Source organism: Leptonychotes weddellii, chromosome 2 (assembly GCF_054177405.1).
Source record: "Leptonychotes weddellii isolate Sample4059 chromosome 2, ASM5417740v2, whole genome shotgun sequence".
In the NCBI taxonomy this organism is placed as follows: domain Eukaryota; kingdom Metazoa; phylum Chordata; class Mammalia; order Carnivora; family Phocidae; genus Leptonychotes; species Leptonychotes weddellii.
Genome location: NC_138370.1, coordinates 24,863,791 through 24,877,896, shown reverse-complemented (window position 1 = coordinate 24,877,896; position 14,106 = coordinate 24,863,791). Strand labels below are relative to the sequence as shown.

The 14,106-nt window shown below is 37.3% G+C and overlaps 1 protein-coding gene across 2 annotated transcripts in view; it reads right to left on the bottom strand.

Annotated features, from left to right (window-relative positions):
- Positions 1-14,106, bottom strand: part of NRG1 (neuregulin 1) — a 953,340-nt gene that overhangs the window by 147,611 nt on the left and 791,623 nt on the right. The window contains exon 3 of one of the 2 annotated variants that reach the window (XM_081808837.1): positions 6,503-6,624. In XM_081808837.1, coding sequence (XP_081664963.1) covers positions 6,503-6,624 — 122 coding nt within the window. Of the gene's footprint in view, positions 1-6,442; positions 6,625-14,106 lie in introns of both variants that reach the window. The other variant, XM_081808842.1, reaches the window with a different exon arrangement.

The window sequence follows — 14,106 nt, the reverse complement described above, 5'->3', positions numbered from 1 at the left end:
GTTGCTGGAGTGGGGGGTGGGGTGGGAGCGATGGGGTGGCTGGGTGATAGACATTGTGGAGGGTATGTGCTATGGTGAGCGCTGTGAATTGTGTAAGACTGTTGAATCACAGACCTGTACCTCTGAAACATATATGTTAAAAAAAAGAAGATAGTAGAAAGGGAAAAATGAAGGGGGGGAAATTGGAGGGGGAGACGAACCATGAGAGACTATGGACTCTACGAAACAAACTGATGGTTCTAGAGGGGAGGGGGGTGGGGGGATGGTTAGCCTGGTGATGGGTATTAAAGAGGGCATGTATTGAATGGAGCACTGGGTGTTATACGCAGACAATGAATCATGCAACACTACATCAAAAACTAATGATGTAATGTATGGTGATTAACGTAACATAATAAAATTTAAAAAAAAATCACTCGGCAAGCATTTTATGCATGTTTTGGGCAGAATTCATAGACTTACAAAACAGCCTTTTGTTATAAGCGATTGAAAATAATTTTGTTGCAATTACAGATTTAAAAAAATTAAGTCCTGCAATCTTCTTGATGTTTATTTAAGCAACATGTTTTTTCCTGCAGTAATTTGGTATATTAAATTTGTTAATTTATAAAGGACATCCCCTTCATTAGTGCAAATTAATGAGGATTTAGAATGATCAGGAACTGAACACAGCTGAGCAACTTATGCTGAGTAGGCAAGTAAACATAAGGAACATTAGTATATTTGCCATGTTTGAATGCTTTTTTAATAAATCGGATCTGCTCTCAAGAAAAAGTTGCAGTGTCTGAAAAATGACACCTTGTGGTAAGGAATTTTTCTAATTATTCCGCATGCATGACTTGTTTGAGATTTCACCACGAGCACAACATACCAAATATAACTATTTGGCAAAAGACACATACATATACGTATATACAAACATACATATGATGTGTCTGTGTGTATTTAAACATCCACTTCTGTGACTCCTTGTTATTCTAAAATTACAGGTTATTATTGTGTGTGCAAAAAATATGACCAAGTCATCTTGTTAAAGATTGAAAATGTGCCCACTTATTTATTAGCACTAGTAAAGATGACTTAAGGACCATCTTCAAGTGTCTGCATTCTTGCTCATAATGAGAGCTTACGAGAAAGCAACTGAGAAATGTTGAAATTAATAAATGATGTAGAAACAGAATGGATATTATACACTGAAAATACAACTCCATTCCACTCGTATTGTTCTTCCTTATTACCCTTCGTGGGAATACAATATAATACAACATACATGGAGACTGCTTTCTAAATTACAAAACATTTTATATTGATTGTCAGTATAACTATAGCTGGTTTACCAATATCACAGCATTTCCAACAATGCCATCCATTTGGGAGAGGGGGAAACTAAGCCTATTACCCACATGAGCCAAGTTTTTAAAGGACCTATTGATATATTAGGCAAATTTTGTGGAAATATTTTTTGTTCATCTCAAAGGAAACAGCAAATTTATTGCTATGAGCCCAATGTTCCTATGGGATCTTGAATCTCACTCAAATAAATTTTTCTCCTGATTAAAAAAAGAAAATCTAGTAGAGGATATATGATTGATTAGTTTTATATTCTCTTGTATTAATCTTTTAAAGACTGCAGTACTTAATTAATTTGAAAACCAGGTAGGTCTATTACTCTCTTCCCTAATCTGACGCCCAGGAGTTTTTATGGAGCTTCTTAGCTAAGAATTAATTGTGAAATTAAGGTTTCCTGTATAAAGACCAAGCCAAATGAAATGCAAATAAAAATGAACATACAGTGTACAATCTGTGTAAGCATGGTGTATGTGGCCTCTTAAGGGGCCGTATTTAAATTCATGAAAGGAATCCACCCATAACCCACCATGTAATGACAGCTGCCTGTGAGATCCTTCTTTATACGAAACCTCAGCTGGTCTTTGTTAGACCCACATAGTCCCAAAAATAATTAGCAGATTGCATGTGTATATCTGTCTACTGTATAGCAAATTCTTTTTTCCAAATAAGATCGGGATTAAAAGGCATTGGAAAAGGCAGAAAACATAAATTTTGAAAACACAGCTTAATATAGTGATTGGCTATATATATATATATATATATATACACACACATACCTATGAAATAATGACCATATTATTGACCAATACATATATAATGACCAAATACATATATGTATATACATTCTTTTCTAAATGTTCAAAAATAGTAAAATATGGTCATTATTTCATTCAAGCATATAACAATTTAAGGAGAATTTCTTGGGTTTTTGTCATCATTTCATTTATACCTAGTTGCTAATCTAAGCAAATCTAAGCAATGAGTTTCACTGCAGAAAGTTCCTAATATTGGATGGAAGACTTTTATGATCCGAGCTAATTTTTCCCTGATAGTTACACAGCTGTGTTTTGAAATTAAAAATAGTGTCAAATAGCAAGGTCATCTTGCTACATTTTTCCTTTTTTTCTGGGGAGAAAACAATCTCTCCTGCATATCTTCTTTCCCCTTACCCCTGCCATACCTCCTAGAATCTTGTACCAAAATATATTCGAAACATCTTTGTGCAAAGAAGGTACTTGTGTGAAAATTTCAGTATCTTTTGCACAGGGTGAAATTTGGGTAATTAGCTCACAGCAGCATACCAGGATCTTTCTGCAAGGCAACCTGTGTAGAAATTATCAGATCACAGTTGTGTACTTATTGGAGAAATATGGGAGAGATGAGTGAGATAACACAAAATTAACAAAATGACTACTATTTCGTAGAAAATATAAATTAAAATCTCAAGGGGAGTTCTACATGATATAATGTTTTCACAACATGTTCTTATTTTTTAAGACTTTTTTCTAGGACCCCCAGAAGGCAATGAAATTCTTGAGAATTCCACTCTCTCAGCCCAAGTCAATAATAAATACACATTTAGAGAGAGAAGGCTTGGCCATGTGGCAGTTTATAACCACAGTAGAGTGCTCTTTTTCCCTCTGAAAGAGTGTCTCTGTGCAGTGTTTGCCCAGATTTCTAAGGAGACAGGGATGTGACAACACAAGTTTGTGTATCTGAGTCCCAGAGAGCTCCAGACCTGAGCTGAGACTTCTTTGATAACCAGAATTGATCTGAATATAGCAAATTCAAAGAGAGCAGTAGAAGAGCCTGAAGGATCAGAAAGATTATTTTCTTTTTGGTTGTGCTGCAACTAAGCCCCTGAGGTGTTGGGGGAAAAGAGAGTCTCCCAATATGCAGAACACATCGGCCTTGTCTCTCATGGTGGCTGCCAAGCCACAGGCTCTGACGAAAAGCAGACGGCCCACAGCCTCTGAGGAGAGGGGCGTTTCTAGGCAGCCATGTTTCCAGTTTCACTCTCCCGGGTTGAGCCCATGGTGGGCACCTGACCAGAAGGCAGATGATTCGTAAGCTCTCTAGGTCTTTCGAAATGGTCTGGCACGTAGGTGCAGCCAATCAGATTCTTTTTGTTTTTTTTAAAGATTTTATTTATTTATTTGAGAGAGAGAGAATGAGAGACAGAGAGCATGAGAGGGAGGAGGGTCAGAGGGAGAAGCAGACTCCCTGCCGAGCAGGGAGCCCGATGCGGGACTCGATCCCGGGACTCCAGGATCATGACCCGAGCCGAAGGCAGTCGCTTAACCAACTGAGCCACCCAGGCGCCCTGCCAATCAGATTCTTGCAATAGGGAATCTGATTTGGGAACTAAGAAAACAATCACACAATAGGAGTTAAAATGGAAAGAATGCCTTAAAAAGAGCCATGAAGAAAAATATGGCTAAGTGAGATCATAAACAGGTTAAAGTTTGTAATTATAAAGAAGCACCGTTGAAAGCAGGAGAAGTGAGACGATAAAAGAAACAGAAGCTACAAGAAAGTATCTGAAGCACATTAAAGGCAGAGACACTAGAGAGAAGATCCAGAAACTCTCGTTTACTTAAATCTTTAGATATGCCCTGGGTTACATTTTTCTCCTTGACGCCCAGTTACAATGAAGTTCCAACTCTTGCCCAGAGAATCCCTCTGTCCTTATGCCTCACACGATTCCTTCAGTTTTTTTGTGTTTTTTTGTTTTCTTCACAAACCAAAGAATCTACTTAAACATTCCCAAACACACATTCAGGTACAAAGTGAGCTCTACTGGATCAGGAATTCAAGAAATCTGGGTTCAAGTCCTCATTTGCTACTAAATATCTTGTGATTCTAAACGTGTCTGCTTTCAGACACATGCTAAGTTCACATTTCTTTTGAAATACAATGAGAGGGTTGGATAAGGATGAACTATTCCTAGGGTTCTAAGAAGAAAATAAAAACAAGACCACCTTGCATTGTAACTGAGATTCTTTATTCGCCCTCAGATGCTCTACGTAAGCCAGTAAGACCTCATTCTGTAAAGAATTTTAGTTGGTTGTTTAAGAATGACTTCCTTACAATTTTCCAAGAACTTCTCTTTACTCTTGTCAGGTAAAAAGGACTGATTATCAAAAACATCCCGACTTGCATTTCTCTATGGTCAATACTAAATATTCAAATTTGAGACCAATTCTTAAATAAATTAATATGGAAAAATGAGTTGGATGTCTGTCCTACTAGAGAAAAGTAAAAAACCGTATTATCCCTCAGCACCCCAAAATGAATAAAAAAAAACCCTATGGGTTTTGCCAGGAATAATATAGTAGTAAATAATTCACTGCTTAATCCTGTAAATCAGAAAACCTGGAATATTATAATAGTACTGTAAGCACTCAGTGAGAACATGACACTTATTCTAATTGTATTTTCCTGGGAATTTATAGTACACATAGCTCTACAAATCTAATCCAAGTGTCAAAATCATAATTCAATAGCATTTACCACGGGGAGACACATTGAACCAAGCCAATGACAGGCTGAGAACAAGCTACTGAACACGGCACAACAGAAAAAACAACAAAAAAAAAGAAGCAGCCACTGAAATTAGTTTTTAAATTTGTGTTTCAAGTTAGCATCCTATAAAATTTCTCATGGGGTAAAATAACACCAGCAACATACTTACTGCTTAACCTGTGCTGATGAAAAAGTAAAGTGATGCTACATTTACTCATATAAATTTTAAATGGCTTTTACATTTTCAGCTATAAACGCAGCTCCTAAAAATAGTGATGGAAACTACTTTTCACTGTTGTCCTCTACTCTCTGTAGAGGGAGGCATTTAAAATTAAAGTAATGAACTCTGATTACCCTGCAACAGAGCAGTTCATTGGGGAATCCAGAGAAGGCTGGGGATTAACCTGAGATTTTTCCCAACCCTGTTCCATATTTTTATCTTACTCCTTTCTCCCTGTCCTAATAAGTCAACAGACACAACTCCATCAGTCTCCTACGGAGTTGACGCTTGAAGTTACTTTTGTTCTCCCCTTGCTGGTCTTGCATTTTTACCTTCCCGCTTTCAGAGACCAGGCCTCTGCAGTGGGCACTCTTTCCCCTTTCCCGTCGGGAGGGGAGCAGTGTCTTCAGGCTTGGCTTTATAACACATGACAGGGCTTGCATACGCAGTAGTTAAGTGCCATCATGCAAAAGGGAAAAGAAGCACCACAGGGTTCTGAAGTCACATTTTATTATTTCAAGAGATGGAGACGCTCCCTGCTTTAGCTCATCATTGGTTTCTAGAGATGACTCCATCAAATTGTGGAGGAGTTGGGTATCCCGAGGACACACCCACCAGCTGTGGTTCTTTAGCTTCTTCAGGTAACTCAGAGAAGTGGCTGGAGGGTAAGTGACACCTTCTACCTCCAAGTCATTCATTAGTTTAACAAATATCCCTGGCGCCATTCTCAGGAAAGCAGAAGCTCAAGACCAGACATAGTAGGAAGGGCTCTGCCTCGAGGACTCTCCGAATTTTGAATTAATAGGCCTAAGAAAAAAACTGATAGGCCTCCCTCACTTCCTACAACCTAGAGCCAGCTGTATTAAAAACGCATACGAGAACATTCAAATTTCTAGGACTGAGTCAGGTCTGTATCCTGTCAACACACACACACTACATATATTCATATATAATATGCATATGTACATACATATGTATGTAATATACATATATCCTGCATATACAAATGTATTCTGTATATAAATACACACACATGTATATATACACACACATACTCTGTTACTGATGGAGCCAAAGACTTGACAACCCTCCCTGACAAATTTAAAGAGGAAGTCTAATCTCTTTTAGCAACCCATCCTGTTTCTGCCATTCATGACCTTACTGAAATTCTTAAAAAATAAAAATCTACGTATGTTTCAGATTTATACCACCTCAGGGAGTAGACACACTTGTCTGGAAGTGTGTTTTATGGAAGACACATAGGATACTTGAAGTATATGGTTTTTCTTCCATGTTTTTTATTTGTTCACAATGAGATTTAACACACCAGTTTATTACAACTCTCACCACATCTCTTGATTACTCCTCTTACAGCCTGAGAAATGGAATGTAGTACATCTCTCTTACCATTTGAATCCACAATGGTGATATTGGCCGAGGCACTGTCATTTCCTAATTTGCTGGTCACTTTGCACATATATTCTCCAGAATCAGCCAGTGATGCCTTGTTAATGCGAAGTTCTGACTTCCTATAAGATCAGGACCAAAGTGGTGTAAGTATATTTCACAGAAATACAATGACCACCAAAATCTACTTCTCTGTAGCTTCAGGGTTCTCAAACTCCCCCTCTCCACTCCACACATACCAACTTAAAACACAACTTACTAATACACAGAAGTATGATTTGACCAAGAGTAAAGATGAGATACATCACATTTAAGTGATACCATAGACATGGCCTTAATTTTATCACCCAGATTAGTAATTTAAAGAATGCCTTCTCTAATTTTTCTTTTTATTCCTCTACCACCACCACTAAACACACTATGCCTCAGATTTTTTTTTCAAACCAATTAGTAAAGTTTTCTTCCTTTCTATATCTAAATGTCTTCAGCCACTAGAAAGATTTAAAAAGTGTAAAATCATTTACAAATCTGGTAAGGACAGACACTTAAGGAAGGCTAGAATAGATTAAAATGCTCTGTACTTTTCTCAGTAAAGTAACATCAGGATTTATGTTAATTCTGAATGAAAAGGATTTACAAAAGAAAGGTAATTCATCTTAGAGGGACATAGAGGGACACAAATCATTCTTAACATTGAAATAAATATACAACAGCACACACTTTTATAAAACTGCATATTAAAGCAATATTCAACACTCTTTCAACATGGGCAGCATTGTGATTTGCATCTGTCTATGTTTTACTGTTGCATATAGCCAATAATGTAAGCAGTCTCCATGATTTAAAAACACAGAACCACTGGGGCTAGTTGAGTTTATGAAAGACTTTTTAAAGCATCCCTGTATACTCACACGTGGTCCTGACTGCCTGGGCTCTTGGGATGACAACAGGAAAAGAACAAGGCAGGGAACAAAAGACAGTAACTCAAAATTATATGCAAGGCTCCCATAAGGTACACCTTCTTAGTTTTATAGTGAATTTTCTGGTCTTCTTGTCATATAATATTATTAATCAAATTCAATCAGTTATTCTAATTTAACTAATAAAAAATCAATTCCTACTATTCTCCTCCAGTCTACTGAACTGGACCACCCACCCAGTCCCGTATGTAAGCCTTATGGCCTTCCATCATGGTGCTTTGGCTTGTGCCCTTCCTTCCCCCTAGAATGGGGGGGGGGGTGTCCCATATTTCAAGATATTGGCTGACTTTTCAGAACCACCTCAAGTGCCAATTCTTTCATCAAACCTTTCATAATCATGTAGCTGCTACTCCTCTCTTCTTTGTCTAAATTCTGACAGGCTAGAGTACCTCTCCCATGATCCTCACAGTTCTTGAAGTATATCTTATTTTTCTAGCTAGGACATACACTTGGGAGTCCATAATTTAAACTTCTTGGTACCCTCACAGTTCTATGAGGACATGCCACTGCTTTGTCCTTGGTGCATCCTCAAACGGTATGGGATGAATGTGTGAATAAATGAAGAAAATATTTGGATGCTCCTACTTAAGCTCTCTCCAGGACCTAATGTTCCTAAATGCTGGCTGCAGGAAAGGAGGATGCCCTATTAAGAGGGCAGAGACAGTCGGAGGAGGTCCAGACCAAGGCAGCAACACTCAAACCAACATGTGGATTAAAAAATTAATGACTCAGAACAATGTCAACAAGTAAACTTGAGAAAACAAAAGAAAAGTACTGTACTCAAGTAAATTCGGAAGACATTAGGGTGAACAAAAACAGGCTTTTTGTTGTTATTAATCCTGCAGGAATTCTCAAAGTCTTTAATATGCTAATGTAATCTGACTCTCTAAGAGGGGAATATATTATTTAGTTACTCTCAAACTTATTTGACAATGGAATCCTTGTCATCCACATAGCATATCTGTTCATATTTCCTGAAAATGATGGTGCACAGAACAAAGTTGATAGAAAGCAAATCTAATACAATAACAGCCTGCTTAGCTGTAATGGGGTGGGGGGATCACCAAGGGCCATTTATGCAGGGATAGTCACATATTAATCAGAGGGGTTCTCTACAGAAAAGGTTCCCTGAAGTCTATCCCTATAAACCAAAATAGAACAATCTGAGGGCAAGCATCTTGGCAAGCTGATATTAAGATCTAATTATAAACTACAAGAACTTTTAAAATTATCAAAATACAGTATTAGGATATTAGCCCCCATCAAGTTGTGTTAACTTCTAAGCCTGAGTTTGGAATATTCAAATCCAGTACTTTTCTTAAGGGATTATCAGCTATTTATACAAATCTGTCCATACATGCCAAGTTTCCTTTATGACACACATCTATGAAGAACAGAAACAATACAAATACTACAGTAAGCTTGTCCAGCCCCAAACAGCATAATTAGCTGGAAGAATTTTCATTTACAACCATGGAACCACTAACAATAATTGATAGATCAATCATGAAGAAGGTCAGGTTGAGGTTTTTCCTGTTTTCAACACAGAAGAAAAAGTGAATTCCTAAAATAAGAAAATTATAACTTTTCTTGTTAAGCCCCCAATCTTAATTCTAAGGTTATCACAACAACAACCCAAGAATGCACAACACCTCAAGATTATAATAATTCCAAGAACACTCCTTTCTTACTTACGTAAATTGAGGAATAGTCCCTGATGGTATGTGAGTTCTTTCTTGACCCTGTGCCATTAATTTTTTAACTACTGAACTGGATCAAACTATAAGAAAGATGGTAATCAGCTTTATAGTTAATCTTAAAGGGATAATTTTTTAAATAAAAATTCTCCTAATAGAATTACACAGGGTTTCCTGGAATATTACTCCAAGTAATGCTAATAAATTTTATGCTTAAAAGAATAAGAAAAAAAAATTTTCTATGCTCAAATAAATATTGCCTTGAACAAAGTTAAATAGATTTCTTTACAACAGTACCTCTTAGTGGTTTTTATGCAAATATGTACTGTGAATTTCTAAGGCAGGCATCACATGTAGCTAAGATATCCTTTCAATAGAGAACACCCTTGGGAATTCTAAGACTGAACATCAATGCACTAAGATCAAGATTCAATTTAATCAAGATAAGCATAACAAATACATTCCAGTTCAAAAATCAGTAGCAGAAGTATAGGCTTGGAGAGACGTGCCTGGACAATAATCTATACAGAAAAAAGGATTTCAATTAGCCATGCGTTTAACATGATTCTATTTTAAAGAACTACTAAAAAAAGAAACACTAAAAAAAGAAACTTATGCACTGTTTGGCCATATTAATATTAAAACAGCATAAATCAAACTGGATAAAAGTCTCAATACACTGCTCACAGGCTGGATCACATCTAGAATATTTAATTATGTTTTGAAGGGGCATCTGATGAAAAATATCAATAACTAGAGGACTTTAGAAGAAGTTGATCACAATTGAATAGGGCTTATAAATCTTATCACTGGAGAAGATTCTATTGAAGAAACAGAGGTCCTACTGGCAGGCCAACTATGAACAAGATAGGGGTAGCTTTTTAAACATATTTCATGGTTGTCATCTGGAAAAGAAAACTATTTGAGGAGGCTCTTGAAGACAGAATTATGTCCGACAGGAAAAAGAAGGCATATTTTGAGTGATAAGGAAGAGTTTTTGAACATTCAGAAATGGGGAGGGTGTCTTTCCCTTTGGAAAGATTCAAGTCTGGATAACCACCTGTCAAGAATATCTCTATGCAGAAAAAAGATTAAATTAGATCAGTGGTTTCAACTATTTTGAAAAAAAAAAAAACAAAACAAACCTGTTTTAAAACAAAAGCTTAAATCAGAGCCTCATATTCAAAACTATCATAAAGAGACAAAGGTGTTCAGGTCAAGGTGGTTGCCAGCCCATTTTCAATTCAGCGGAAACTTAAGATTCTCCAGGGACACAGTGGGAAAACCACTGATCCAGATGATCATTGGGACCCCTGTGAACTCCAATGATACATTGAACTATGAGACCCTCTGATCCGTGGGCCCTAGAGTACAGGGTGGGAAGCAGGAAGAGAGAAGAAACAGACAAACCTTTCTTGAAAATTATACACTGCAATGATCTGGGGCTTTGGTAAGTATGGATACAACAGTTTTGTACTCTCTTCAACAGGCTACCATATGCTCTCCACAGGAAGGAAGTTAACTTGGAAAAAGTGTTGAATTCCCATCCAATCATAAAACGAATTTTTTGCTCTTTAATTGATGAGTTATCTAGAAATCTGGGAGAGGTTGATGTTTCAGTGGATTTTCATTTTCTAAAAGTATTAAAAGAGTTAACTCATGTAAAGTGTCTAAAACAATGCTTGGAATCCTATGAGCTCCCAATAAGTGTTAGCTATCATTACAATTACATTTTATATCCCTGCAATATTTAGATTTTTTTATAAGCACACATTACCTTTGGATTAAGAAAAACAATACGATGTAAAAATAAATTAATACAGACTGATTTAAAGATGAAAGTTCTAAATATTAATTTCTCTTTTTTTATATCAAAATGCAAACTGTATTCTTTGAATAAGTGCTCAAGGATGGATTCAAAGTTCCAATAAACGACTGTCTTCTTTGTCTTTTTTGGCTTGATTCTTCCACCGCCGTTTATGGGCCAAGACAACTTAAATGCATATAGGGAATATCTCCTTGGTTTATATAAATCCATTCCTCCAATCTCTAAGGAATCATATATGAACTCTGTGTCTGTGAGTGTGCTTGTGTGTGTGTGTGTGTGTGTTCAACACAGCTTCAGATACTGTCAAACTGCCAATAACAAGAAGGATAAAGAGGAGGGAGAGGGTTTCATAAGCAACTCTCATACTATACAGAACCAGGCACTGCACCAAATGCCTCACATAAGGCATATGAAATAGGCACTGAGTATTCCCATTTATACCTAAGGAATTGGCGCTTTCCTTACATATAAAATTAGAATGACCTGCAAAAGCTGCTCAGCTGATGCAAGAAGGGAATGTGTGTGAACTTTTTCTAGAATAGAGTCAAAGGACCTGCAACAATGGACAACAGAAGAAAGAATTCCCTTTAAAATGTTTGCAGAAATTTGACAAGACCAATTAGATCCAATTTTAAACAAAATGAAAATAGGTGAGAGTGGAAATGAAGACTGAGACAGAACTATGGGCATCCAAAAGAGTGTGCCATACACAAACAATGGGAGGTCAGCCTTTCATAAGCTGATATTTAAATGAGGCCAATCTGACAGCCTCAAATATGAATCTGTCGCGTGCCATGATCTTTAACCAGTTTTCTTGCTCAAAATGATCCACCAGGAAGAGGAAGCAGAACAAAGGGATAAGCAGACACATAACACTGGGGCAGTTTCCATTTTTCTAAATTGGTTCCACACACTGCTTTGCCAAATACAACAAACACAGGCTCAGATATAAATTCAAAGTCATAGGAAGAACATGTAAGAATGTAGTTCAGGGGCAGAAGGGTGATAAGACTTTACAAAATAATAGAAATTGCTGATTGGAGTCTCTTTGCAACACTAAGGGATGACAAGGAAATTCTGGCTGCATGTATGATCTAGACTACGTGAAAAAGAAACCTAGACTAAGGATTGGAAAAGAGTCAACATTTTCCTTAAAATACAGAGAATCCCAATCCTAAACTTCACACTGAAATTCACCTCGGCTTGGTTGATCAAAGCCTCTGATAAAGTTTAAGGTACCAAGTAACTGTTGCAAACCATTAACAGTTTGAATATCTTAGTAAGGGAAAATTATGAATATGTAGATGAAACTGAAAAATGAGAATTTTTTTTATTAAAGACATTACCCTATGCCTGTATGTGTCCCCAGCCCTGTGTTGTGACTTTACTATACATAGCAAAATCACCAGTAACTGTGAAAAGACAGGAGGCATAGAGTCAGACCTGTTTCAAATCCAAGCTTTACTATTCATCAACATTAGATCTACAGCAAGAAACTGAATTTCCTTCATGCTCAGGGCATTCATTTTTTTTAAAAAAATGGGTATAACAATAATCGCATCCATTCTCTTATATTTATAGGACAAGTTGAAATAACAGGGGCACCTTGCAAATGTTAATTAAATTTAAAGGTTTGGTCCTTTAACCTTAAAAAAAAAGATGACAACACTAATGGCCCACTTTACACAAAGTGTCTTATTTTTGGAAGATCAAATATGTTAAAATGTTTTGCCAAGAGTAATTTATAGCCACATAAGCTGCATAGAACACCTTTTTGTTCCCATTTAATTCTTTCCAGCAAGGCTACTGTTTAAAAGAAGTGATTTCTGAATATTGGCCTTTCTGGTATAATGGGGTTTTATTAATATGTAGACAGTTCTCTTAGCTGTCTGGACCTATGAAGCCAACATGAAAATGTTTTCCTGAATACTAATGATACTTTTATATGTCATCCAAGCCATGTAACAAATTACCTCTTTAGGTATATAGGAACTGTTCTCAAAACCATTTACTCCTTACTTATCCACCTTCATTTGTTTCTCCCCAGGCATTCTCAGACTGAATAATCCCAGTCTGAAGATGCTTTGTTCTGTTCCTTCAGCCTAGATAAACCTCTTCTCCCTCCCTTCTTTCTTGGCAGCCTCCTTCGTCCCTAATCGGGTCCCCTTCCCCATCTGTGCTAGCTTCTTGCTATGGCATCCCAGGACTACCACTACTGTAGCCCTTAAGACTGAGTATTCTAACTGTTCGCCATCTCTCTCCCCTCTAGACCACTCATCTCTGTGTACCCAGCATCTAGCCCAAGGTCTGACACACAGCAGCTTGTCCCATAAAGGGCAGAATTCCCTACCCATTCACCCACCGGCCTCTTTACTGTCCTATAAACAGAACTTGTTACTGACTCTAATTCTGCTCTTTCTCTCTCATGGCCTGGCCCACCCCACCCAGCCAGGCAGAGGGGATTCTCCCCCTTTAGCAGACTCAAATCCACCTCCCCATGGCTACTCACGAAGCTCTGTCTCTCCCTCTTCCCAAACTCACGGCACTTAGAATCAGTAACCTACAATTTAGCACTTGGCTTTATTGCATGTATGATACGCTAGATCATACATTAGGGATACCTCCCTGATTAAATCTTGACTTAAAGTAGAATTTACCTTAACATAAAAAATAATTTTCTAAAAGGTCACTATTTGCAAATGGATGGGCCACTTGAAAATCCTGAAGTACCCCCCAGCCCTAAGAGGGCTCTAGCACATGGCCTCTGGAACAACTATGTTTCAGATAAGGCTGAACTAGAGAATCCCTATACAATCTATGACCCCCTGGGGGCAGAGATAACACCCATGCTTCTCCCATTTCCCCACACTCGCAGCATAAAGCCTTCTGCGGGCACTTAAATATTACTGATATCATTTGACAGCCGTGTGGAAAGAAATGAGACATTCTCCTGCGTGTGAAGATAACTTAGTTCCTTACTAATGTGTCTAATTGATGAAAAACAAAACAGACACCAAACTCTATTCAATCCAGTATCTAAAAGTATTTTTTTTCTTGTTAAACTCCTCTATAAGCATCATAGTTCTTTTTTTCAGTTCA